The following is a 25,075-nucleotide window of genomic DNA, read 5'->3' as shown; positions in this document are numbered from 1 at the left end:
AGCAAACTAGGCACACAAATTAACACAGTCAATTATAACACAGCAACTTACAGGGCCAGGATCTTGTGCAAAATAAATTTCTTTTACAAGTTTTACCATCTCCCTGCTATGGCAGGGGCTGAGCTGCAGCCTGAACACAAGCTGGTTTGAGGACTGGTTTGGGTTTCCCTCTGTTTGTGCTCTAAGACACAGGGCAGAGAACAGGCAGGTCTGACTGCAGTTCAGCATCTTCAATCCTCTGTGAACCCCCTCCCTCCCACTTTGATCACGGGGTGATGGACTCACACTGACACAAACCTTCCATAACTGACTTTTCCTTTTCTCCCAGGAGCCTTTTGTGGGTCTGGCCCTTTCCCACCCTGGCAGACACTGCCAGAGCAGGGTGGGCACTGCTGGCCCCCCGTGCCCAGACACCCCCACTGGGTTCCTGCCTGCACAGCACAGGCTGCTCAAAGCATGGACAGCACGTGAACCTTCAGCCTCCCCCAACCTCCTCAGAGCCTCTGGAAAATCCACTCCCTGCCAGTTTTCTGGGAAGCCTCTGGTCCAAGCCACTGAGATTCTCCTGTGAGTGGAGGGGTTGGGTGTGTGGTGGGAACAAAGGGCAGAAAGAAGAGTAATGTTAAGGAAACACTTTCCCCTCCAGAAACCTCTGCACTAAGAACCTCCAACAGCCACTTCTTGCACTGATTCCACACAGGATTGTCCCCCTCCTCCTCATTTTGAGCAACAGGTTTGTTCTGATTTCAGCATTCCACTCAGCTCGAGAATGGGAGCACCAGACTGGGCTGCTGTTTGGGTTTCTGAAATGTATTTCTAATATTTGGGTTTGTGATTTTAGGCTGCAGGAGACCCATTTACAGAACAGAATAATGTCTGCTGGTTCAGACTCTCCTCTCCTCTCTCATCCATACTCCTCCTCTTGCAGTATCACGACTATCACCACGCAACTAATGCTATAACTGGAAAGAACTTAAATCTCCTCACAAAAAAAAAAAGCCAGAAAAAAAGGAAAGAAAAAAAAAAGAGAGTCAGTGTTCTTCATATTTAAAGGCTCAAAATATTCAAAATGAAGGATAAAAATAAATTAGGTTTGGAAAGCCAAAGAAAATAGCCTCATTTATTGGGAAGTATTGCTGACTCCTACCATTCCAGCAGAACATGCCCAACCCACAATAGCAACAGTTTAAGAAAATTGGTTTTTTTGTTATTGTTCTTTTTCTTTACCTTTGACTCCTGAGCTTTCTGGGCATATTTTATCTCTTGTTTCTAAATGCACAAGGGTTTTTCCCTCAAGGAGGGAAGCAGATCCACATATGTTCACATGACTTCATCCCTCTTACCCAGTTCAGATTGGGGTTATGGGTTAATGAGGAGACCACATAAAAAATGGTCTTTTACCACCTTCTGCTCCAAATGCAGAAGGAAACTGCTGAATCCCAGGCTGGACACTGCAGGGTTAGGGTGAGGGAAAGAGCAATTCTTGCAGGGCCTCCCTCTCTCTCCATCCCATGACGGTGAAAGATTTCCCTACAACAGCAAATAATCACATGGTTTCTTCAGCACCCTGCAAAAGGGCCTGGATTCTTTGCTTGGCTTTTCATCATTAAAAATTGAGATCCTCAGCTGAAGAGCAGAGGGAAGTGTAGGAACATCAGCTGAGCTTAATTTTCCTTTTACATAAATCCATCTCACTGCTGCTTTGGCTTTACTCGCTCTTCCTTCCATCTGGAGCCAGGCAGGGCCCTGGAAGGTGGAGCTTCCTGAGCACAACTGGCAGCTCCACATTATCAGAGCCCAACAGGATGATTTGTGGAAGATGAGGACTAAGCTCCTGGCTTGGTGTGTTTGCTGTGGGAGATGTTCTCCTGTGACACCCAATGGTGGAAGGTTCTCAGCGTTGTCATGGGAACGCTCTGCTCCATGGAGAGCATCCTCTCCTTCAGGCCCAGCTGCCTTGCTGTTCACTGCACACAGCTCTGCTCCATGGAGAGCATCCTCTCCTTCAGGCCCAGCTGCCTTGCTGTTCACTGCACACAGCTCTGCTCCATGGAGAGCATCCTCTCCTTCAGGCCCAGCTGCCTTGCTGTTCACTGCACACAGCTCTGCACACAGCTCTGCTCCATGGAGAGCATCCTCTCCTTCAGGCAGGGCTGCCTTGCTGTTCACTGCACAGAGACATTTGTCAGGAGTTGTTGGCCTTGGATTTCCCATAGTCTCACCTTTCCTAAATCTCAGGTAGCAGGAATTATGGAGATGATGATGATGGACAGTGATAAAGCTCCCAGAGGGACACAGGCAGGACTCAATATGTGTCAACACCATGAGCTAATTTCTATTTGCAGGAAAAGTGATCTGACAGCTTCGTTATCTTCTTCTGCTTGAAAGGCTCATTCTCTCTCTCACACACGTCCTTCCCTCAGGGATTCACCAGCAGGATGTGTTTATGCAGTCACCCAAGGTGTGGAGGTGAAGCCAGCACATGGCACAGCCCTTTTTAGGATGTGCTGATACAGAGACATTTGCAATATCTTGTTTCACCAAGGGACAGCCTGTGCAGAAATGCAGCTGCTCTGGGGGTCCCTTGGGGACTAATTCTGTCCTACAGTGACAGAAGGAAAGCACTGTCCTACCATGCCACCCCCAGCAGCAGCTCCTGACACACCTCATTTTATCAGCTCTCAGGGATGAGGCAGCAGCAAAGAAAACCCCTGTGGAAGACTTTTTGCTTAGTAATGCTTAAAAAACTAAATTGCATCCTTTATAGCTTCAGCCCTCAATTCTGAGAGCATCTGGTAAAAGCAGCATTTCATGTGATCAAGAGTTTGGGGAGATTTCCAGTAGTTGGCTCCTGCTCCTGAAGTCACCACACACCTCTGCAGGGCTCTGTGGCTCAATCAGGGCTTCTGCAGGACAAAGAAAACCTTCCAATGACTAAATGCTACTCTGATTACAGACTTCCACCAAGGCATGAAAGTGGCTTTAAGTCTGCCAGAAATCCTCACTGCAAAACCTGAAAGTACATTTAGCAGTTATTTATTCCCAGCCCTCCTCTGACACACCAGCAGGTGCTCCTGGGACAGGCACAAGTTCATCACAGGTTATGTCAGACAGTGAAGTACAAGACTTTTTTATTTTTAGTCTTAAAATCCTGCTACTCTGGGATGAGATCACCCCTCTGTGAGTCATTAACCCACAACCAGCTTGTAACCCACAATGAGAAGCAGAACCTTGTTCTCAAATCCCCACTGCACTGGCCAAGGGCATCAGGCACTTTCAGAGCTCTCATGGCCCACCACACACCTCAGGGCTCATTCCTGTCTCCATGCAGGACCCTCAGCATGGTCACTAGATGGCTTCTGTGATCCTCTTCCACACTGGAGTCAAACTTGAGCATTAAAACCCTCTGCTGGAGCCAGCCCCAGCCTCTCACCTGGGTGAGACAGACAGAATGACCTCAGTCTCACCCTGTACCACCTCTGCCCCAAAGCACAAGCCCTTTCTGTAATTGTTTTAAGCAGATTCAGAAGCATGTGTATAATAAAAGAAATACCACATCCCCTTCTGCACAGTGGGAGGTCGTGGTGCTGCATTTCCCTCTGTAACTCCTGAGTAGTTCTGGAACTGGACAGCAGCGACTCCTCCTCCAGCCACACCTGGAGCACAGGACTCTGGCAAGACTCTCTGGAACAAATGAGGCAGGTTCAGGTGCTACAGAGATGGCACCACACAGATTAGACAGACAGACACTGGGAAAATGCATCCAGTGTCCTTTATTTTCATTTGTAGAAAAGTATGAATATAAATCAACAGATTTTAAGGAAAATATTTCAAATATTTCCCAGTCAAAACCACCAGGCTATAGCCAGCCCTTCCTATTTAGAGCCCCAGGACTACACTGCACTTTGGGACAACTCAAGAGATGCTCCCTGAAACCTGAAGTCCAAGGGCCAATTTGTCCCTGATACCTTCCCTTCTCACAGATTTGAACAGGCTCATGTCTAAGTTCTGGCATTAACTCAGCAGTGCAAGATCAACCCTCTGTAAGGCCGAGGGTCAGTATGAAATTATGAGGCCAGGGAGGGTGAAAACAGAAGGCAAAGATACACAAGCACAACCAGAATGTATCCACAAAGTGCTACTGCCATGGAAAGAAGGCACTGGAGCTAATTCACTTTGCATTGTTGACTCTTCATTGAGACTTTGGAAAAAGAATAATTAAACCTGGGTTCTTGGGGCCGTTACTGTCAGATTTGTTTGGTAGATTCTCATTCCTCTCAAGAAAGGAGGAATTTGCAAGAAGCCATCAGGGTCAGACAGGCCTCTGTCAGGGAGGAGGCTGGTGCTTCCCAGCCAGTCTGACTTCCCTGCAAAGTGAGGGTCCCTGGTGCCCTGGCTGGAGCTCCCACTGCTGCCAGACGTGGCACTGACCCTCCTCTGCTGGGGCTGCCCCGGGAGGTCAGATGAACAAGAAGCTGTGAACAGAAGGGCAGGAGCAGCTGTCCAGCTGGCGAATCCTCCTCCAGGTTCCCTTGCACCGAGGGTTCCCCACTGCCTGCCAGTGCAGCAGCTGGTTCCTGAAACAGCCAGCAGAGAGACAGTAAGTGAGCAGTGCCCTCCCTGCAGGGCACTCACAGCGAGGGCTTCACTCACCCACCGAGCCCCATCTAGTCTGATAACATCCACTTTCCCTCCACGGACCCAGCTCTCCCTTTCTGCCTCAGCAAAGGGGCAGCAGCAGCCACAGGGAGGCCCAGGGGTCGTGCAAGTGTGAAGTAAAACCTCACGGCCACAGAAATGGAGATTTTGCCCCTGTGCCCCTTCCCACATTTTAGCATTCAGTGAGGGAATTCCTCAAGTCTCTGCATCCAAGCCCTGCCCTTTGGAGAAGCACAAACAGCACAGCTGGATCAACTCTAGCCCTGTACAGACAGCTGCCCACAGACAGCTCAGCAGACCCCCAACTTCTCTGGTTTATAGTTCTGTCAAAACTGGAGTTACTGTTCTAATTCCACAAAGATAACCTTGCCCTTAGCTTAATGAGGTGTCATGCTCCAGGGCAGGGATTTATGCCTCACACAGGCTGGAAAAGGCTCATTGTATTTTTCTTTTGGCTCAGCGTCTTTTCCAAATACCAGAATCTGCACAGGGAGGATTAAGATCCCAGATAAAGCAGGCTGTGCATGGAGCATCCCATCCCCTCCACAGCTCTGGCTGCAGCTTTGCCCTTACTCCTTGAACACATAAACTCGACTGGCTCACTCTCATCTTGCTGGTGGGGAAGGCAAATATTGACTTTGTTATAAATCAGGTCAAACCAAGTCCAGACTCTGCCCCTCCAGCCCACAGCATGGCCACAAACTGCTGCAGTCTGGACATTTATGTGCTGCAACCACCACATCCTGCTCCAGATGATGCTCCAAGACACAGAGTAACAGTTTCACAGATGTCAAGTCTGTGCTTTATTTGTACATCTTCTAGAAGAGGATCCAAAATTAGCAGATCTGTTTCCCAGCTCAGTGCTGTGCCTTGTTTATCCATAACTTTGTAGAACAAAAAGGCAATGCAAGTTGGATTATCCTGGCTAAGCTCACCTGGTGGCCCCAAATCTGGCCATACACCAAGGGCTTGGGGAAACATCCTGGGCTTCCATAATGGGTTGAAACAAAATAGCATCTTCTACAGAGTGAGAGACAGGTGGAAGGCAGAGATAACAAGCATCTCTCTTCAACTTGAAGCATTTATGAGCCAGACTCCACTTAGACACAAGAATATAATTAGGAAATACTCATCAAAATATACCAGCACTGCTGAGTTTATTTTAAACTCTGTCAGATGTTTTCCCTCCCAAGAGTCTATCCTGGAACAATATTTCAGGGAACCAAATGCTGGCACAAGGGGGAAGCCAAGCACAGGCATGGAGTGGGTGGGACAATGTGCACGTGGAGACCTGGGACTGTGCAAGGACATGGCACAGCCACACCCTGCCCCTGGCACAGCCACAGCTCTTTCTGCAGCCCAGTGAGGAAATGAATTCCTGAAAATAATTTTTATTTTGCTTAATCTGGTGTTCCTGGCTGGCTCCAGAGTCTTAGCAAAATAACATTATTGCAAGCTTTTATAATCATTTACAGGTTGAATGCAGGCAAGAGCTACCCCTGGCCACACCAGTTCAGATTTTTTCCTTCCTTACCTAAAAGTTTATGTAACAAGCTGAGGAGGGAAGGAACAAACTCTAAAGTGACTTCCTCATCCTGAAAGCCTGAGAAAAACCCTGCCCACAAGAGCCATTATTGGCACTCTTGGTAGTGCAACACATTGTGTGCTTCAAGCCTGACAATCCTAGTTTAGCGTTTCTAATTCAAACAAATGTGCTTATTCCAACATTTATAGAAGTTTTAAATATATCCCTGCCCAGTGCTGATGGGCAATGATTTTCTCAGGCAGGACTACTAATCAGTTCCACAGGATGCCTTTAATAAACCAAGCACAGGGTTAAGCTATCAGGATTAAAGCAGTGCAGGACTAACTGTGCCTCCAGAGACCACCACAGAGGTTTGGGAACCAGGACTCCCCCATTGCTGGCTCTGCCCCAAAGAGGCTTCACAGCTTCAAGCCATTCCCTTCATCCTTGCTGGAATCTGCCCAGTTTGTACAACCTGGGTGGTGCAAATCAATCACCCCAAAGCTTCTTCAGCTCTCCAGGGAGAGGATGCTGAGTGTGCAGAGACTCAACAGTATTTCCATCCAATCTCAGGTGCCAGCACATTCCCCAAGTCCCCAAGACAGCTACTGTTCCCCAGAAGTACCCATAAAGGGTCACCTGGACAAATAAAATCCCCAGTGCTGAAAAATCAGAACAGAATTGGTTTTATTTGACATCTGACAGGACTGTTAACCTTAAAAGGATGCCTGGGGTGTGTTTAAAACAAAAAACCCTAGAGCTGTGCCAGCCTAAAGCCAGTGAGACTCAGCAGACTAAGCACAGGTACTCCCACACCCAATCCTGGCTCTGCCCCTGCTTTAATACATGAGCTTCACCAGGTCATTTCTACTCTTCAAGAAACTCCTGGTATGCAACAAGGAGCAGTGAACACACACAGAGCTCTGGGCAGCGCTCTGGGACACTGGAACAGGGGGATCAGGAGAGAAGAATGAAGGACTCGCCATGCAAAGCAGAGCTGAAACTCTTACGTTGTGCTGCCAGTGCCATCCCCAGAGCAGTGGTGACTCCTGGCGTGCAGGGCCAGGTGCTGGCACTCCACACACACCACGTGGCCCTCCCGGAGGTGGCGCATCCAGCGCGTGTGCCAGAGGAGGCTGCGCAGGCAGCCCGGAGTGATGGCCACGAGCTGGAACTCAACACAGTACCTGCAACCAGAGCATGGAGAGTCAGCCTCTAACCAGGCTGGACCCCTGCCTGGGAGATCACAGACACTAATTAAGAAAAACCAAACCAAATCAAAACCCCCACACCCGGGATCATTAAAAGCATTTTGATACAGTTAAATAGAGAATAAAACTACTCTGCTGGTCTTTTCAACTCACATATCAAAAATACCACAAACGAAAATATAATATCACAAAATATTACAAACAGAGACAAAGATTGGTCAAGCATTTGACTAATCTAATTCCAAGCCTGTGTTTGAGGCACCAGCCTGGGGCAGGGCAGGACACAGACATGGCAGAAGGGAAAACACAACAGAGCTTTTGGCACAGCCCTGCCTGTCCCTGTGCTGTGACAAAGGGCTGCAGGGGAAATCAGGCAGTGTCACAGCCAGGGGGGCTGCAATGAGGGAGAGATGTGCTCCCCATGCAACAAGACAGCAATATCTGCCCCCTGAGAATTTACCCCATTTATGCAAAAAAGTGCAAACTGCACCAGATTGCACACTGAGAAGAGCTGAAGTGAATCCTTGGCTTTTTGAAGACACAAAACAGGAGTGATGCCATGAACAAAGAGATGAATTTCAGTCTTGTGCTGGCCTTGCATCAAGGCAGACCCCCCCAGAGGCCCTGCAGGCAGTGCTGGGGCTGAGGGAGAGCAGGGCCCTGCTCCAGATCCTGCTGGGAAATGCTGATCCTGAGCAGCAAAAACCTGGGCCCAAAACTGCAACAGAGACTTTGCAGTGGAATACAACTGAGTGCCTGGGCTGAGCCTCCCACTTACCCTGCTCTTTCCTTGCCATCAGCTGCAGCTCTTTTCTTCCTTGCCTTTCCAAACCCTCCTGTAGTTATGAATGCTGGGACTGTGTTTACCAAAGAGAAAGGGTACAGAGTGTCAGTGACAATCCTGCACTAGGGCTCCTTATGTCTGCAAAACAGCAAAGATGGGCTTTTAATGTGAGAGGGGTTTATCTTCAGCAGGAGACAGAAACAATCCTAACTCTGTATTTTCATATTATCCATGACAGTCAACCATTTCACTGGAAAGAGACTCTGTATGGCTGCCAGATTTGTGCCTGAGCTGAGTAAGGCCATTGTAGGCACACCCAAAAGGCAGAGGGGAGGCAGAGTTCACTTACTGCCCACTCTAGTAGGTCTGAAGAAGTCAGCTGCTGCTGACATCCAGACTGGGCAGATTCTGACTCTAAAATAGCAGCAAAAATGACAAGCTGTTCTTCTGAAACTCAGTAAAGGTGTGTCATGAAAAAGGTGACTTGAGCCAACTAAAATGAGGCTTTTTCTCCAGAAACCAGCTGCAGGTCTCCTCTGCCTGCACTCTGCTCCAGTGCAGAGAAGTCATATCTTGTCTTTGACAGGTATTGCTTCTTTGTGACTTTTTGCAGATAACACATAAAAAATAAATACAAATTTAAAAAAAAATGTTCAACACTCACTTACAGAAGTTTTTAACAGACATAAATCTGGCAACCCTACCAAAACTGCCTGAGATCTACACTTGTGAGAGCACACCAGGTCTGTAACGTGCCCCTGCTGAGACCCAGCAGAATACAGGCAATGGCAGACACCACGTCCAGCACTGTCCTAGGAGGGACATGTCACAGCCCGGTCCTCACTTACCCCAGGCAGGGCCAGGGCAAACCCCCTGGCATCTGGAAACAGCCCTCCCAACCCAGCAGAGATCAGCTCTGCTGGCCAGAGCTGAGCCCTCCCCACGGTTCCCAGCCAGCTTCGTGTCAGTGCACTCACTCAGGGCCTGCTGGCACGGCGCCCCTGGCCCGGCCCGGTACCGCACACAGCCCGCCCGCTCCTCCAGGGCCGGGCACGGCTCGGCCCCGTTCCGCGGCCCCCGCACGATGTGCCGCCTCCGCACACGCGGCGCTGCCTGGCAGGGCTCTGCACAGCCGCTCCAGGCGCTCCACTGGGACACCACACAGGGGATGGCTGGGGGAACATAAGAAAAGGGGGATAACCCACCATGCTCGGCACCCACAGGAACAGACATTCCCACTCGCACCCACCAAGGGCATGCACGAGCCCGACTCCCAGGGATTTCCCTGGAACATGATCTGCTGAATGCTGGGGCAAATCCCAGCCTTTCTGAGCAGCTCAAGCTTGATGCTTCAATTTATTCTCCCACAGAACACAGACAACCCTAACTACAACATTAAACTCACTGGAAACCGCCTTTGTCTTCAGAAACTTTAGGATGATCATTTAAATGCTACTGCCTTTCTTCATCTAAAGTCAACACAAACAGCTTTTTAAATCTATTCAAAGATTAGGCATTAAAACAATTATCTAAATAATTGAGACATTTCTTATAGGCAGCAAAACACCACAAATAAGCCTTTTTATCAGACTGTAGGCTACGCAACTCTATCATCCTTTTGTGCACTTGATTTGATCAGAATACTTGTTTCGTTTCAGATAATTAAGTATTTCCCTGAACATTTTGCTTTACTAGTCAGTTTGATAAAGCAGCTCTTGAGTGGTGGCCAGAGCCCAGCGGGGCCAGACCCTTTTGCTCAGGGGCGCCAGGAGCGGCCCCAGCCCCATCCCATGCCCCGGCCCATCTGTATCCCCATCTCCATCCCATGCCATGCCCATGCCCCGCCCCATCTGTATCCCCATCTCCATCCCATCCCATCCCCATGCCCCGCCCCATCTGTATCCCCATCTCCATCCCATGCCATGCCCATGCCCACCCCTCACCCGGGCAGGTCCGCGCGTAGTCGTGGCAGCAGTCGAGGGCGCGGCCGCACTCCTGGTCGCAGTAGCAGGGCCCGGTGGAGCCGTCGGGGCGGCGGCCAGTGCTGATGCAGGCGGGGTCGCGGCCGGGGCAGCACCGCCCGAGGGCCGCACACCCCGCGGGCAGCGCGGGCAGTGCCGGCGGCGGCGGCAGCAGCAGCAGCAGCGCCAGCGGCGGGAGCCAGAGGGGGCTGCGGGCCATGGCGGCGCGGCACGGCACGGCACTGGCACGGCACTGGCACGGCCCCGGTACTGGCACGGCCTGGCACGGCACTGGCACGGCACGGCACTGGCACGGCCCCGGCACTGGCACGGCCTGGCACGGCACTGGCACGGCACGGCACTGGCACGGCCCCGGCACTGGCACGGCCTGGCACGGCACTGGCACGGCACTGGCACGGTCTGCCCCGCACTCCGCCACCTGCGCTCCCGCCAAGGAGCCGCGCCGAGTCCTGCGGCGGCCGCTGCCCCGGGATCAGCTCGGGCAGAGCGCCCGGTGCCCGCTGTGCTGGGCTGTGCCCCCGTGCCCGCTGTGCTGGGCTGTGCCCCCCGTGCCCGCAGCTCCGTGCCCAGCCCCGAGCCGCAGCCCTGTGGCAGCAGGTGCTGCTCACACCAACACCCTCCCCCTCCCGCCGCACCCTCGTGGCAACTCGCCCTGCCCACACACCCGACATTCCCACTCCTGCAGACCTTTCAGACCAAAGGGGATCGTTTCTGCACTGACTGCTGGCATTTACCTGCCAGAGTACCACAGAGATTATCATCAAAGAAAGACAGAAGAGCTCATTTTTCGCCTGATTTGTCTCCAGCACAGCTCAGGAGCCAGTAAAACCCTGCAAGTCCCTCGTTCCCGGCACAGCAGCTCCTCAGGAACACGGGCCAGCTCCCTATTCTGCCTCTCCACAGAATTACTCTGAATTTTCTGCTTACTTGGGAACGGAAGAAGCTTAAAGTGATTACAGCTACTCCTGTGAATTATTTAGCTATTCAGAAGGAAGCAAAAGGCTTTACTGTAACTTTTTCTCAAAGAGGCTTACTCTTAAATATTGATCACAACAGATGTTATGCCTTGGTGAACACTGAACTGGGATTTATAAAACTCACCCGCTGAGTTTTTGCAAATGATTATGTTATTGCACTAACAGTGGGTATGGGCAGAATGTTCCCACTTCTGCAAAACTGCAGCAAAGGTGCTTCTGGGAAAACAGAAAATACCATTAGAGGACAGGCTAAAACCTTCAGCATGTGCAGTGCTGGAGGCTTGGACAGAGAGAGCTGCCACCCACCAGCTCAGGCAGAACATGGCAAAATGCTCCAAAACGAAATAAAAGGAACTTCAGCTCCCTTGTATATCAGTAGATGTCTGCAGCAAAGGACAGATGTCTCCTTTTCTTGGCAGAGGTCAGAGACTGTCACCGTGGAAATCACATGTGTGACAAATCCTGCAGTGGGAGACAAAAAGACAGAAGAGGAAAAGAAGAGCACTAGAAATCAGAGGCCATGGGGTCTAGGAAGGAGGAATTTAATGATACCAGGTGTTAATTCCTGCCTCTGCCAATGAGTCACTCCCTGTGTGACCTTGGGTAAGCCATTTAACCAAGGCATGTCTCATTCCTGATCTAGAACAGGAAGAACATTGAGAAGGAGATTGCATTACTCAGCTAATTAGTCAACACAAACCAGAGGCCCGGGTGGCTCTTGTGCAATTCCCTGAGGGGCAGCAAAGAGCACATTTCCCAGGACCAGCACTCCTGCTGCACATCCCCTGCCAACAGCTGGTGAGGTGGGAGGAACCCCTTTCCATTGTTCTGAGACACACAGAACTGACTGAATGACAATTACCTTCTGAAGGCAAAGGGTACACAAAGAGACTGCAGTTTTGCCTGACCCTGTGCTGGGAGGAAAGTTGGATTCAGGTCCAGGCATCTCAGTAGGGTTTCTATTCAATCCCCCTGTCAAGTTCTTGTTGTTGCTAATCTCACATTCCCAGAGTGAAAGCAGTTCTCCCTTGTTCTGGTTGGACACTGGGGATTTTGGAATACATAGTAAATGTTCCTTGTAAATTATCAGTTACAATCAAAGGACCAAGAAGCAGATGTTTATTTGCAATAGGGCAGGGCTTAGGTGAGGAAACAGAGGCCTTACCTACAACCAGTGCATTTCCACAGGAGATTCAAGGCCACCCATCTGCACAATTTCTCTCTCTGCACATGACAGCTACACACTCCACAAAACATGAAGAGGCAGCACAGAAATACAATGCAAAATAGAGCTAAAACCCAAAGCACTGACCCAACCTCAGCAAAGGGTCCTTTTGTGACTGGCATTTCTGAGTGCAACCAGGAGCAGATGCAGTAATAGCAGGGATGAAAATATCCAGAACCCACATCACTACCTCACCTATTTAATAGCTTTATTCAATTGACACAATTTACATGATGGAAAAGATCACATTTACTTTCTTAAATGAGAGCAGAGGCTGCACGGGCAGGCACTGAGCAGTCAAGCTTTCATGTTCCCTGGGCAGAACCCAGTCAGCTGAGCACTTCACAGCTCAGGAAATGCAGAGAGAAAGAGAGGATGGCAAGATTTGGGGAGAGGGGGTTAACTGCACCTTCTCCTCCTGGTTTTTCTGATTCTCCCTGGGACCTCACAAGTTTACACAGCAAGAAGACCAAGTGGAGCTCTCCAGGATTTCTGATAGGATCTGCCCTTTAGTCTCCTGCCTGCAGGATGCAGGCCACAAGTCCAGACATACGTTCTACAGCTGGAGGACATGAGCACTTTTTGACAAGCAAGATGAATAGTGGTGTGGATGGTGAAGGGAGGCCTTTTCCTGAACAACCAGAGCTGCCTACAGACCTCACAGCTCTTGTTCAGTAGCTGGACCAGGATTTTATCCTAACACATGACAGAGAAACAGGTTAAGAGCTTTTTTTGGTTTCCTTTCCCAAAACTGTATTTCCATGGACCTATGGGACCCTGCTTTAAAACTGAAGTGCTGTGTGTTTCTGTTCCACCTGCAGCACAGCATTGCTATCAACTGCCACTCAGAGCCTTGAAGAAAAGAGTCAGGAGTGAACATCTGGATGACAATTAGCAGAGAGCCACAGGTGCTGACACAAGTCACATCTCTTCCCAGCCCTGGAGTGCAGTTCTTTGCAACATGGTTCAAAAGGGGGAGAAACAGGGTTTGCTGCAACAAGGAAAGTTAAGCTGTCAACTGCTCTGCTTTACAGCTCACACTAACCGTGACAGCAGCTGGATTGAGTTACAGCTGCAGAAGCCAAGAGTGAGGGCACCACACACACAGCTCTCCCAGGGCACAGGGACTGTTCCTGGTGTTCCAGTTCCTCAGGTCTTGGCTCCCACTATGAGGGAAATGAAGATGAATAAACCCTGAAAGATCCTCCTAACACTGCCCTTGCTGCAACTCTGTAAAGGGCTACCAGCCCCACCATCCCTCAGGGATGCTCTGGGTTTAAGGACCAGGCAAACCCAGAGCAAAGCACAACTCACCCGTGGCTGAACCCAGCCATGCATTCCTGAGAGATCCTGGCTTCTGTCAGCCTTGCAGACCTCCCAGGCAGCTTTACATCTTCCTCCTCCCAGCACTTGAGCCACAGATGGGGGAAGAACAATGCTGTGATGGATAGACAGACTCCCATCATCAGACAGAGGGAACATCTGAAAACACCGAGATAAGGGTGAGCTTTCCTCTTCAGTGAGAGGGAAAATCATTAGGCTTATCCAAGGACAGGTGCCTTTGTCAGATTCCCTGTCACAGTTCAGACAGGGAGAAGGCAGCTCAGAGGAGACTGTGACCTTTCCATTTTGTTTAAAGGAAAAAAGAAAAAAGGAAGAACAGCAGGGGAGAAGCCACCAATGCCCTTCCAGCAGCCTGCAGCACAGGCTTCAGACTGGCACCCACTCACCACTGCAAGGAAGAGGCTCCATCGCCCCTCTCGGGCAGCAGGCTCAGCCACCCTGTCCCATCCTGTCCACACAGCCCTGATTCTGCTCTCTCACCAAGGAAATCCTCTGTGCTTCCTGTCTGCTCTGCTATATTCCTGCAAGTACTTCTCCCCACTGCAGAAAAAAAGGCAGGAAAAGATCAAGGAGCAGATTTGCAACTGCTTTGTAAACTAACACGGTGAGTCAGGAGTTGACCCCTCCTCACCCAGCCTTCCCCTTGCCAAAGGGCTATGGAACAGCAGGTCTATCTGCTCAGCTCTACCAGGGAAAAAAAGCCAAGTCTGCATCCCAATGCATTCAGTATGTCACTGGAACTCTTTTGAGAGGTGACACCTCACAGGCATCCCTCTCACCCCCACAATATTGCCACTTACCTTCACAGGCAACAACCCTCCGTGGAGCTCTTCAGCAGCACGGGAGCCAGCACAGCATCTGGGATCAGAGGGAAGACTGGCAGCACCCTGGCCATGGCTCAGAGGAGTGGCAGAGCACTTACAGAGGGAATCCTGACCTGCAGCAGCACAAAATGTGTCACCCACACGGCACAGCAGCAGCTGTGAGCACGTGCCTGCAGTGCAGGCTCAGGTGAGGAGGAACCAGCCAGAGATGCACATTGCTGCTGGCCCCTTTGGCAAACACCCCTTCCTTCAGGCAGTTTTCCCAGGGTGTTTCCACAGCAACAGAAACTGCTGACTAACAAGTTTGACACTTCCAGTCCTCCTCTGCAGATTTCCAAGAAAATTGCACCTATAAATATCCTGCTATAAAAAAGTGACAGCAAATACTCAAAGTCTGCTTTGAACCACTGGTGTCCAAGGCCTGATCCACATCCACTGACAAATGGATTCACCTCCAGACAGATCTTCCCCTGTGAGGGCTGTATCTCAGAAAAAAAATGTTTTTATATCCTCTTTATTAGACAAAATTTTTGCAAGCACAAATGGAAGACAAAGCCAGTGTAACAATTACAGCAGTGCTCTTGTGAGGCTGCAGATGGTCTACAGCCATTTGAATGAGATGGCAACAACTTTCTGCATCAGCAGCCTGGATTTGGGAGCATTGGTGGGGTAAGAGTGTCCACCACTGCAGCACAGAGGGAGTGCACACACTCCAAGCTGCTCAGCCAGGGCAGAGGCAAAGCTCGTGGTTTCTTCTGAGAAATGGCACCCAGAACTGATCTGGCCCTTTCCCAGGCCAAAGTCCAAGTGCTCCAAAGGGTGTGGAAGGATCAAAAGCACAAGCCTCGTGTCAGTTAAGGAGCAGCCCTGGATGCTGTTGGGGACACTGCAGCCCCACACACTGGGCAAAGGGAGCAGGTGTGGAGCAGGTAAGCCTGAGCACTGCTCCAGGGCAGCCCTGGGTGTGGGCACACCACCCACCCCACCTCCAAGGAGGGAAACGTGTAAAGAGAATTTCAGTCATCAGCTGAGTTTACCCAATACTCAGATTTTATTAAAAGTAGGCTCTATACAGTACAAACCCACACTGTGCTGCAGACACCCCTTCCCCACCTCACAGGGTGCCAGGGATGAACCACTAACACTTTCTGGATGGCAGGGGAGAGCCAAGCTCCAGCTCCACACAAGGCCATCCTCCTGCACTTGCCATCTGCTCCAGGGAGAGCCTTCCTTGCTTGTAATGACTGGGGGCAGGACAGAGTGAGCTGTCAGCCCCTGCAGACCAAACATCCCATGGCACTGAAGATGCAACAAGTTCCAGAATTCATTCCAGTTACATGCCTCATACACAGGGCACAAAAATATTACATCCTCCATCTAAGTCAGCAGGACACAAATCTATCAGTCCTGCCAGCTCTGGGGACAGGCCAGAGCTGCTACAGCGTGATGTGAATGCTGTGGCTTGGGCGAGGATCCTCAACAGCAGCAGAATCCATCTTCATTAGCACAACACTGAAACCCCAGCAGGGCCCAGGACAGCCTCTGGACAAACCTCAACCTGCCAAGAAAACAGCCAACATTTTGTCTGTCCACTCTGCCACAAACAGCAAATACACAGCTTTCAAATCCTCCCCCAGTCCCCTCAAAATACCCTATTAGACAAAGGTTGCTCTGTAAAGAGTGGAAACCTCCCAGGATACATTCCAACTGCACTGTGGAAGCTTCTAGAGCAGGACTTGCCAACAGCCACGGGGACCTGACACACCAGAGTGCCAAAGAAACCCATTCAGTCAGCTCGAACAGCTCCACTGTCTGAGAGGGGACACAGTTCCTTTTGCATGCAGGGCTGCAAACAGAGGGCACAGTCCTGCTCTTCAGACACTTGAGCCACCCTGCAGACAGAGCAGCTGCACAACAGACACCTCAGTATGAGGCTGGAACTGAAGGAGCCAGTGGCACCAGCTGTTTATCCATGTTTACCCAATGAAGTTCTGTTAAGCACCTTTTCTAAAGCATTCCTGAAATCCTAACCAGACATTCAGATGCTACACAGCTGACCTTGAACACCAAAAGCAATTCCTCTCCTGTAAACAGACACTGCTGGAAGCTGATTTTTACTCACTTCCCAAAGCACTGACAACCTCCCATTCAGAAGGGGGGGAAAAACCCCAACGAAATACCAGGAACAAAAGCTGATTCTTTAAGAAGCACCTCATTTTAACACTGCTTAAATGGGGCAAGAGGATAATAAAAAATACATTTATGCCCTCAAACTGAAACCTGTCAAAGCTCTCCATTTTATTTGGGATCTTGAATTTTTCATCCTCAAGTCTTTCACACACATCAGTGTTCCTCTGATCAGCTTTTAGTGCTGCCTTGGAGTGGGCAGCAGCCCCTGCAGGAGCCTCCTCACATGCCATAAGGGCACTGCACAGCTGTGGAACCAGCGTGGCTAGAACAGTTTGCAGCAACACTGCCCCTCTGCTGTGGGAAAAGGCTGAAGTCACCATGACCGAGCTCTCCAGCTGAGCATTAAAAGGCAGAAAATTACAAGTGAAAAATCTTTATGCCCACACAGGTGCAGAACTGCTGACAAGGCATTAAGCCCTGGAGGAGACTGGAATATTTCAACAGGGATTGGTCTCTGGTCCAACATTCACAAGGGCCCTTTCTGCAGCACTCAAATCTCCACTCTGCCAAATCTTCGGGCACATTAAGCTGTCAAACCACTGCAGCAGAAACCTCCTTGCAGAAAGTTTTTTTTATTTCAGCTAGTGAACATATGTGGATCAAAGACTTACCATTCTCCCTGACAGAGGCACACGTGGTGGAGCAAAGCAGGTAACTGCCCTCACCACACCATCACTGCCAGCTGCAGCCTTCACCTCAGGCCTCCCAGAGGCTCAAGCCCCTGTCTCTGCCTTCACAGTGCCCTGTGGGTAAAGCCAAGGGACAGTCAGCACCAGGCCCTGCCACGGTGTGGAGCCACAGCAGCACTTCCCTGCTGGTGCATCAGACACATCTGGCTTGAACAGCAAGGAATCAACACTGTCGCTCTGATGGGGAAAAAATCTGGTCATCACTTACACCAGCAGGACCCCAGGAGCTGTGGCTGCTCACCCACTGCTCTGTGCCACCCTCCACCACATCCCACAGATCCACAGGGACAGAGCAAATGGCAAAGAACTGGCAAAGCCATGCCCACAGCTGCAGTCCCTTCACACTCCCAGTCTGGCCCACGAGGGTCAGGGCAGGAAACAGCAGCAGCACATCCCAGAGGGACCCACTTCAGCCAGAACAGCTCCTGCCCCTCACTGGGGCAGCTGGTCTGAGCAGCCATCACCCACGTGTCTGTGCAGGGTGCTTAGTGAGCCTGAACACAGCACAGCAGGGAACAGGCCAGAGCTGTGAGCACCGTGTCCTGCTCCAGCTCAGCACACAGCAGGGCAGTGTGCAGGGCACGTGCCCTGCTGGCTCCTCACCAGCCACCCCTGCCACTCTGGCCATGCTGAACAGGAGGCCCAGAGGGCCTCACTGCAATGCCCGTGCATGAGGACAGGCCCTGTATTTTCATCTCTACAATACCCAGGCTAACACATATTTTACACTTCTGTCTCTGGGGACAAATTGCCTTGCAGAAAAGGGTATTTTCTCCCCCTCCTTTTTTTTTTAATTTATTTTGAACACATGATTCACAATTACTTTGAATACTTACCATTATTTGCTAGAGATTCAAGTGTGGTGGAGGAAAACAGACAATTCCCCTCACCAAACCATCACTGCCAGCTGCAGCCTTCACCTCAGGCCTCCCAGAGGCCCAAGCCCTTGTCTCTGCCTTCACAGTGCCCTGTGGGTAAAGCCAAAGGACAGTCAGCACCAGGCCCTGCCACGGTGTGGGGCCACAGCAGCACTTCCCTGCTGGTGCATCAGACACATCTGGCTTGAACAGCAAGGAATCAACACTGTCGCTCTGATGGGGAAAAAATTTGGTCATCACTTACACCAGCAGGACCCCAGGAGCTGTGGCTGCTCACCCACTGCTCTGTGCCACCCTCCACCTCCTCCCACAGATCCACGGGCCATGAGGAATTCATGCAATTCCTTCCCCAAAAATACCTGGCTGGTTGGAATGCTTAAGAGGCACATGGGACAGGGAAATATTTCCAAAAAAACCGGAGAAGAAACACCGATGTATGGGGTTTCCAGAGCAGAGCACAAAACAGCAAGGACACAGAACAAAGAAGCAGCAGGCAGAGATGAGGAGGTTATTGCCTTCCCCAGGGCCTCTGTCCGTGCGAGGCTCCCTGCCCGCCCCGGGCTGTCCCTGCAGAGCTGCGGGGAGCACAGGGGGGCCGGGAGGGCCCCGGGCAGGGCCCGATCCCCCGCACCGGCCCGGGGACACCGCGCTGCGGGGGCACTTCGGTAACTCCTGAGATATCAACCCCACACACGTGTATTTGAACCATGGCGGCACATCCCGCACAGACTCACCGCTCGGCCCTGGCACGGGATCAGTCCCCAGGGCGCACGCCGGGCACGGGCCCCCATCGCCGGCCTGGCCATGTGGCTCTAGAGGTGCCCTGGACCCTGCGGGAAACGGGAACAGTCAGCACCGGGAACAGTCAGCACCGGGAACAGTCAGCACCGGGAACAGTCAGCCCCGAGGAGAAGCAGCACCGAGGGCCGGGGCAGCGCCAGGCCCCGCCCGCCCCCGCAGCGGCTCCGCTGGTGCATCAGACACGACCTGGCTTGGACAACAATAGTCAACACTGTCGCTCTGACGGGGAAAGAGTCATCACCTACACCAGCGGCGAGCTCCGTGCGACCCGCCCAGGAAGGAGCCCCGGGGGCCGGGCCGCGAGGCCGAGCGGAGCCGAGGCGGCCACGCGGCCCCTCCACGGGCGGGCGGGCACCGGGGCCGCCAGCAGAGCCCGCACAGGCGCGGCCGACCCCGGGAACAGTCAGATGGCAACCCAGGGCCCACCCACCCCGGCCCGCGATGCCCCCGCCGGAGCCGCAGCAGCTCCGCAGCCCGACCCGCACCCACCTCGGCCCTGCGCAGGAAAAGGCCGAGCGGCCCCACGCGAGGCCCTTTATGGGCTCCGCAGGCCCCGCCCCAGCCCCGCCCCCCGGGGGCTGCGCAGGCGCAATGGCGGGAGGGGCCGCGCCGGCCTGGGCTGGGCTGGACTCGGCCATGCTTTGTCCCGTCCTTGTCACGGGCTCTGTCCCGGTCTCTGTCCCAGTCTCTGTCCCGGGCTCTGTCCCGTGCTTGTCCCGGGCTCTGTCCCGGTGTCTGTCCCGTCCTTGTCCCGGGCTCTGTCCCGGTCTCTGTCCCGGTGTCTGTCCCGGGCTCTGTCCCGGGCTCTGTCCCGTCCTTGTCCCGGGCTCTGTCCCGGGCTCTGTCCCGTCCTTGTCCCGGGCTCTGTCCCGGGCTCTGTCCCGTCCTTGTCCCGGGCTCTGTCCCGTCCTTGTCCCGGGCTCTGTCCCGGGCTCTGTCCCGTCCTTGTCCCGGGCTCTGTCCCGGGCTCTGTCCCGTCCTTGTCCCGGGCTCTGTCCCGTCCTTGTCCCGGTCTCTGTCCCGGGCTCTGTCCCGTCCTTGTCCCGGGCTCTGTCCCGGTCTCTGTCCCGGGCTCTGTCCCGTCCTTGTCCCGGTCTCTGTCCCGGTCTCTGTCCCGTCCTCTGTCCCGGTCTCTGTCCCGTCCTTGTCCCGGTCCCAGAGTGCCCAGGGTGTTCTGGAGAGTACCACAGCTTGGCAGGAACGTGTTTGTGTTCCCCGCCAGGCCTCACAGGAGCTGTGGCAGCGCGTCCTGAGCCCAGCAGGAGTGCCAGCACACGGCCAGTCCCAGCGGGGCAGGGGTGGCTCCCACCCGGGGCGCTGCTTTGGGAGCATAAACAAGGCACTTAAACACAAGAGATTGTCTTCTGGGGGGAAATAGGAAACAGAAGTGGAAGAACAGCGTGAGAGCATCAAAAGCTCTGTGGAGAACAGTTTCTGCATCATTAACACAGGACTTTTAAAATCCTCTATTAGCAGGCTGTTAAAATACTGTGAAATTGGAAGTGGGAGAATGAGCAAAGTTTAAAGCACTCTGATGGGTCATTTCTAATCAAAGACACTTTGTTGCCTTAGGATCCTGCTAGTGGTGTACAAAATAATTTGTTTCATCAAAGAACAGAGTGCAACCTTGGGTAAGTATTATTTACCATCTCTATGCTTTTATTCAGAGCTAATCCAGAGATTAAATGAATACCCTGGAGATTTTAATTTGCTATAAGCAACTTCATTTTTTTTCCCCAGCCTCCTTCCATGGGACGTTCAGGCACTTACTCAGAAGTTCCTGGGTGGTCAGTGAGGGTGTGTATCCATCCAGGCACAGCACAGAGCTGAGGGGAGTATTTCCAGATGTGACCACCTCCGGGCTGCATTTCTTGGTCTGAGCTCAACCAGGAGTCATCTGAATAAAACTACTTCAGTGGAGGGGCCCTTAAGGAAGGTTTTGCCTTGATTCCCACGTACTCTGTTGGTTTCTACCTACAGACTTTCCAAGTAAAAGCAGCAAAGAACTGTGTGGTTGCTTCACAAAAGAGGAGTGAAGTGGTATCCACCCATCCCATCCCTGCCTGCAGCTGGGAACTTTTGGAACCTCCACCATTTGTCTTTATACAGTAGGGGGGAAATAAAACTATTTCTGACTTCAATCAGTGGGTTGAAACAGAATTTTGGTGTGATCCCCAGGTGACACAGTAGCTGCCAGTGCAGCTCCACTGAATTCTGTTGCATATGTTACCAAAATTTGAGCAGAGGATTAAGAGTAATAACCCTGCTGAGTCCAGGCTGAGTCCTGTCAGGTGCAGCTTATCCAAAAGAAGTGGCAGCTGTCTGTATCCTAAACCAAACCAACAGCCAGTTCTGGGAATGTCTCTTAGTGTCACAGAACGGTGTTCCTGTGGATCCAGGCTGCTTCTCATTCCTGTTTGCTCTCTCCTCCAGAGCCTTTCAGGAGACCTACAGGCACAGTTTAGCTGCCTTACAGGTCAACAATCCCAAAAATAAATTTGGCTCAACTTCTTTTCTTTAAGATCCCCATCCTGAAACCAAGAATGATGGATCACAAGAAGTCATGTTTCTTCTGTGGGGACTCAGGAAACTCAGTTGAAACCAGGAGCCCCTGAGGCCCAGACCTCCCCCTGTGCATGGGTCAGGGGGCCTGGGCAGCCCTGTCTGCACAACAGCCACGAGCCTGCAAAGGCTGGGACAGCAGCAGGGGCAGTTCTGAGGAGGCACAAGGGCACTGTCTCAGCTGGGCCTCTTGCCTTTGCTGCATCAGGAACAGAGGAGACAAGAGGGAAAGCAAGGAAGGGACTGGGCTCTGGAAAAGCCCTACTTTTATCCAGAATTCACGGTGGCTTAACCAGAGTCCACACGGTGCCATGGAGTGTCCCAGCACAGGGCTGGGACTGCAGCAAGGGCTGTCCTTACACAGCACCACGGAGGCACTGGGTGTTTACCTGCACTGAAGGGCTCCTGGGGCAAAGTGCCTCAGTCCAGCTTCCTGTCAAACAGCACCAGGCATAAGTGACTGCTGCAGAACAGTCCTGAGAACAGGCTCCAGTCCCATCCAAGGAGAACACCCAGCAGCAGGAGGGCAAGGGGGGGAGAGCATTCCCCCACTGCCTGCATGCTCCCTTTCCAACAGCAATTGTTGGGCAAGGACTTTCTGAGTTGGAAGAATTTGCAATACAAAGCCTCAGCCTAGCAAGTTTCTTTTAATTTTTAAATATACAGCATTTTAGTTCTACAAATGTAAAAAAAAATAAAACAAAAAAAACTTTACAATGTTTGGGTCTTTTTGCTTATAATGATCAAACCCAACGTGATTCAATGCAATCTGGTCTGCAGTTCCTGTGGCCCAATTGCTTTGGATCATGCAAATACAACGGCCAAGACGTAGCTCGGGGACAGCACCTGCAGGAGCTGCTCTCTGAGGCAGAGTCCCTGCAGGTGCTGCACAGGGGAGGAACTGCCACAGGTCACAGGTAAGTACACACTGGACGAGACAGGACACGTGTCAGCTGTGGTTTGCAGCACTGCCCCCACTGCAGGGCAAGGCAGGGCTGGCACCAGTTAGAAGCCAACAAGGAACCTGCAAAGCAGAGCCTCGAACTCTGCAGTCCCACCCACTGCCGTGCCAGGGCCTCGTCCAGGCTGACTTCTAGGGTTCACTTCAAACTGCAGTTTAAGCTCTCATTAACAAAGCTGCACTAACACACTGTGGCACAAAGAACAAACTGTACCCACGTTACTTTGCACTCCCTTCCCTGCCAGGCCTGCACGTCCTGCAGGGCACCAGCAGGGACCTCGATGCACTCGGGACCCACCAGGAGTTACTCCCACAGCTTCACACACGGCCTGGACTAGAGCACAAACATTACAAATCTACCAAAAAGCAGCCCCTGTGGTGGCATACAAGAACAAATTAACCAAAAAAATTTAGTATTACCATTTATTGGTGACAAACACTACGTTTTACTTACATTCCATGGGGAGAAAAAATTCCAGCGTAAACAATGAAGGGAAGCAGTACTGAACTCGCGCGGCTTTGTCGTGCTGCACCTGCACCAAGGCAAACCTCAGCGCGCCCCCGGGCGCACAACACAACACCAAAAGCAACAGTTAGAGAGAAACAGAGGTCATTTTTTTCAGCCCTACATGGAGATGTAATTAAACAGTATAAAGCACTCAAGGAAAATCAATCTGCAGTTTTATATGCACTACACTGAGATCATATCCTGTACTGCATGAGCCGGGAGCCGCCCACAGCCCCCACACAGCTCGGAGATCACTGAAGGTCACGTTGCACTCGGGTTCCCCTACCCCACACTCCAGAAAACTAGAGATTAACCAAAAATGATCAAACCAAGTTTAAAATTCCTAAAGTGTTTTAATTCATTCAACCATTGGATAATTAAGGTTGGCTTGCAAAAATATGGGACCTTTTAAAATGGTGGGACACAGCCTGTTTCCAGTGAAACGCTGCTATTCCAATAAAACCAAAAGAACCACATACATGGATATGATCTTCCCAAGTTAGTTCACAGGTAACATGTCAGTCTCAGAAGACAAAGTTTCTAAACTGTGCTATTGTTCTAGATACAATTAAGAAACTTTTAAATGAAAAATTTATAGTGTCATTTCAATCAAAACAACATAATGAAACTAAAAATGTATCACTGTTTGAAGAAAAAGCAACAGTTATGATTTGGACACTACAGTAGGTTGTAGAGACTGTAGCACTCTAACAGTTAGGTTACATTAAGAGGAAGCATTTGATTTTCTCTGGTGCTTTCAGGTTTGGGTTCAGTCAAGAGCCTGTTTCAGGCAGTGCTGTCCAGTGTTTGTCCCAAAGGGTTTGCGCTCGCCGGTTTGAGGAGAGGGTCACTTTCCATTTCTTGTTTCACACATCTGCAATGAGAAAACACCTGTTACTTAGGAGGCAGAACAGCTGCCACAAGTAAGATGCTTTCAATCAAAGAATTTGATGTGCATATAACAGTCTGTTGCCATATATAACTGCCCCCAGTTTTAACCAATGAGTACTGTGGGGATCCCACCACTGTTAATTTGGGACCTTATTATCTCAACCACAGGCTCAACTTTCTCTCCTCCACCCCATCCAAGGGAGTAATTCCAACCCCTCCATGTTTCTGCTGAAAATAAGCCTTGACCCCTGCCCATCCCTTTCTATGTGACACACAAGAGTGTGCCTGTGTGTGTCTGTGTGTGTGTGTGAGTGTGAGAGTGTGTGTGTGTGTGTGAGTGTGTGTGAGTGTGTGTGTGTGTGTGTGTGAGTGTGTGTGAGTGTGTGAGTGTGTGTGTGTGTGTGTGAGTGTGTGTGAGTGTGTGTGAGTGTGTGTGAGTGTGTGTGAGTGTGTGAGAGAGTGTGTGTCTGTGTGTGTGTGAGTGTGTGAGAGTGTGTCTGTGTGAGTGTGTGTGTGTGTCTGTGTGTGTGTGTCTGTGTGTGTGTGAGTGTGTGTGTGTGTGTGTGTGAGTGTGTGTGAGTGTGTGTGTGTGTGTGAGAGAGTGTGTGTCTGTGTGTGTGTGAGTGTGTGAGAGTGTGTCTGTGTGAGTGTGTGTGTGTGTCTCTGTGTGTGTGTGTGTGTGAGAGTGTGTGTGTGTGTCAGTGTGTGTGAGTGTGTGTCTGTGTGAGTGTGTGTGTGTGTCTGTGTGAGTGTGTGTGTGTGTCTGTGTGTGTGTGTCTGTGTGTGTGTGTCTGTGTGTGTGTGAGAGTGTGTGTGTGTGTGTGAGTGTGTGTGTGTCTGTGTGAGTGTGAGTGTCTGTGAGTGTGTGTGTGTGTGTGTGTCTGTGTGTGTGTGTGTGAGTGTGTGTGTGTCTGTGTGTGTGTGAGAGTGTGTGTGTGTGTGTGAGTGTGTGTGTCTGTGTGAGTGTGAGTGTCTGTGAGTGTGTGTGTGTGTGTGTGTGTCTGTGTGAGTGTGTCTGTGTGTGTGTCTGTGAGTGTGTGTGAGTGTGTGTGTGTCTGTGAGTG

The 25,075-nt window shown here is 51.3% G+C and overlaps 2 protein-coding genes, 2 long non-coding RNA genes and 3 other non-coding genes across 14 annotated transcripts in view; all 7 read right to left on the bottom strand.

Moving 5' to 3' along the window:
* Positions 1–1,060: 1,060 nt before the first annotated feature.
* On the bottom strand, positions 1,061–10,400 carry LOC139680512 (somatomedin-B and thrombospondin type-1 domain-containing protein-like). 2 transcript variants are annotated; one of them, XM_071573160.1, is made up of 6 exons: positions 10,123–10,400; positions 9,157–9,351; positions 8,174–8,252; positions 7,195–7,371; positions 4,432–4,577; positions 1,061–3,684 (listed from the first exon to the last, which is right to left on the bottom strand). In XM_071573160.1, the coding sequence occupies exons 1-5, from the start codon at positions 10,358–10,360 to the stop codon at positions 4,460–4,462; spliced, it is 807 nt and encodes a 268-aa protein (XP_071429261.1). In that variant the 5' UTR covers positions 10,361–10,400; the 3' UTR covers positions 1,061–3,684; positions 4,432–4,459. The 2 variants fall into 2 exon arrangements, with proteins under 2 accessions (XP_071429261.1, XP_071429260.1); XM_071573159.1 differs by lacking the exon at positions 1,061–3,684 and having other exon boundaries at positions 3,704–4,577.
* Positions 10,401–10,405: 5 nt separating this feature from the next.
* On the bottom strand, positions 10,406–15,044 carry LOC139680514 (uncharacterized). Its single transcript, XR_011699361.1, has 5 exons — positions 14,508–15,044; positions 14,094–14,247; positions 13,678–13,845; positions 11,445–11,600; positions 10,406–11,354 (listed from the first exon to the last, which is right to left on the bottom strand). It is a non-coding gene; the product is annotated as an uncharacterized lncRNA (long non-coding RNA).
* A 515-nt stretch (positions 15,045–15,559) lies between these two features.
* LOC139680513 (uncharacterized) lies at positions 15,560–19,156 on the bottom strand. The gene is made up of 4 exons (XR_011699360.1): positions 19,023–19,156; positions 18,247–18,378; positions 17,333–17,464; positions 15,560–16,089 (listed from the first exon to the last, which is right to left on the bottom strand). It is a non-coding gene; the product is annotated as an uncharacterized lncRNA (long non-coding RNA).
* LOC139680565 (small nucleolar SNORD12/SNORD106) lies at positions 17,535–17,624 on the bottom strand. The gene has a single exon (XR_011699373.1). It is a non-coding gene; the product is annotated as a small nucleolar SNORD12/SNORD106 (small nucleolar RNA).
* LOC139680564 (small nucleolar SNORD12/SNORD106) lies at positions 18,449–18,538 on the bottom strand. The gene has a single exon (XR_011699372.1). It is a non-coding gene; the product is annotated as a small nucleolar SNORD12/SNORD106 (small nucleolar RNA).
* Positions 19,157–19,255: 99 nt separating the features above from the next.
* Positions 19,256–19,340, bottom strand: LOC139680567 (small nucleolar SNORD12/SNORD106). The gene has a single exon (XR_011699374.1). It is a non-coding gene; the product is annotated as a small nucleolar SNORD12/SNORD106 (small nucleolar RNA).
* A 2,942-nt stretch (positions 19,341–22,282) lies between these two features.
* Positions 22,283–25,075, bottom strand: part of STAU1 (staufen double-stranded RNA binding protein 1) — a 28,790-nt gene continuing 25,997 nt past the window's right edge. For 6 of the 7 annotated variants that reach the window (XM_071572637.1, XM_071572636.1, XM_071572634.1 and 3 more), the window contains one exon: positions 22,283–23,994. In XM_071572637.1, the coding sequence (XP_071428738.1) occupies positions 23,907–23,994 (88 nt within the window). In that variant the 3' untranslated portion in view covers positions 22,283–23,906. The remainder of the gene's footprint in view (positions 23,995–25,075) is intronic. The other variant, XM_071572632.1, reaches the window with a different exon arrangement.

Source organism: Pithys albifrons, chromosome 18, assembly GCF_047495875.1.
Source record: "Pithys albifrons albifrons isolate INPA30051 chromosome 18, PitAlb_v1, whole genome shotgun sequence".
Lineage (NCBI taxonomy): Eukaryota > Metazoa > Chordata > Aves > Passeriformes > Thamnophilidae > Pithys > Pithys albifrons.
This window is presented reverse-complemented; position numbering and strand designations above follow the sequence as displayed.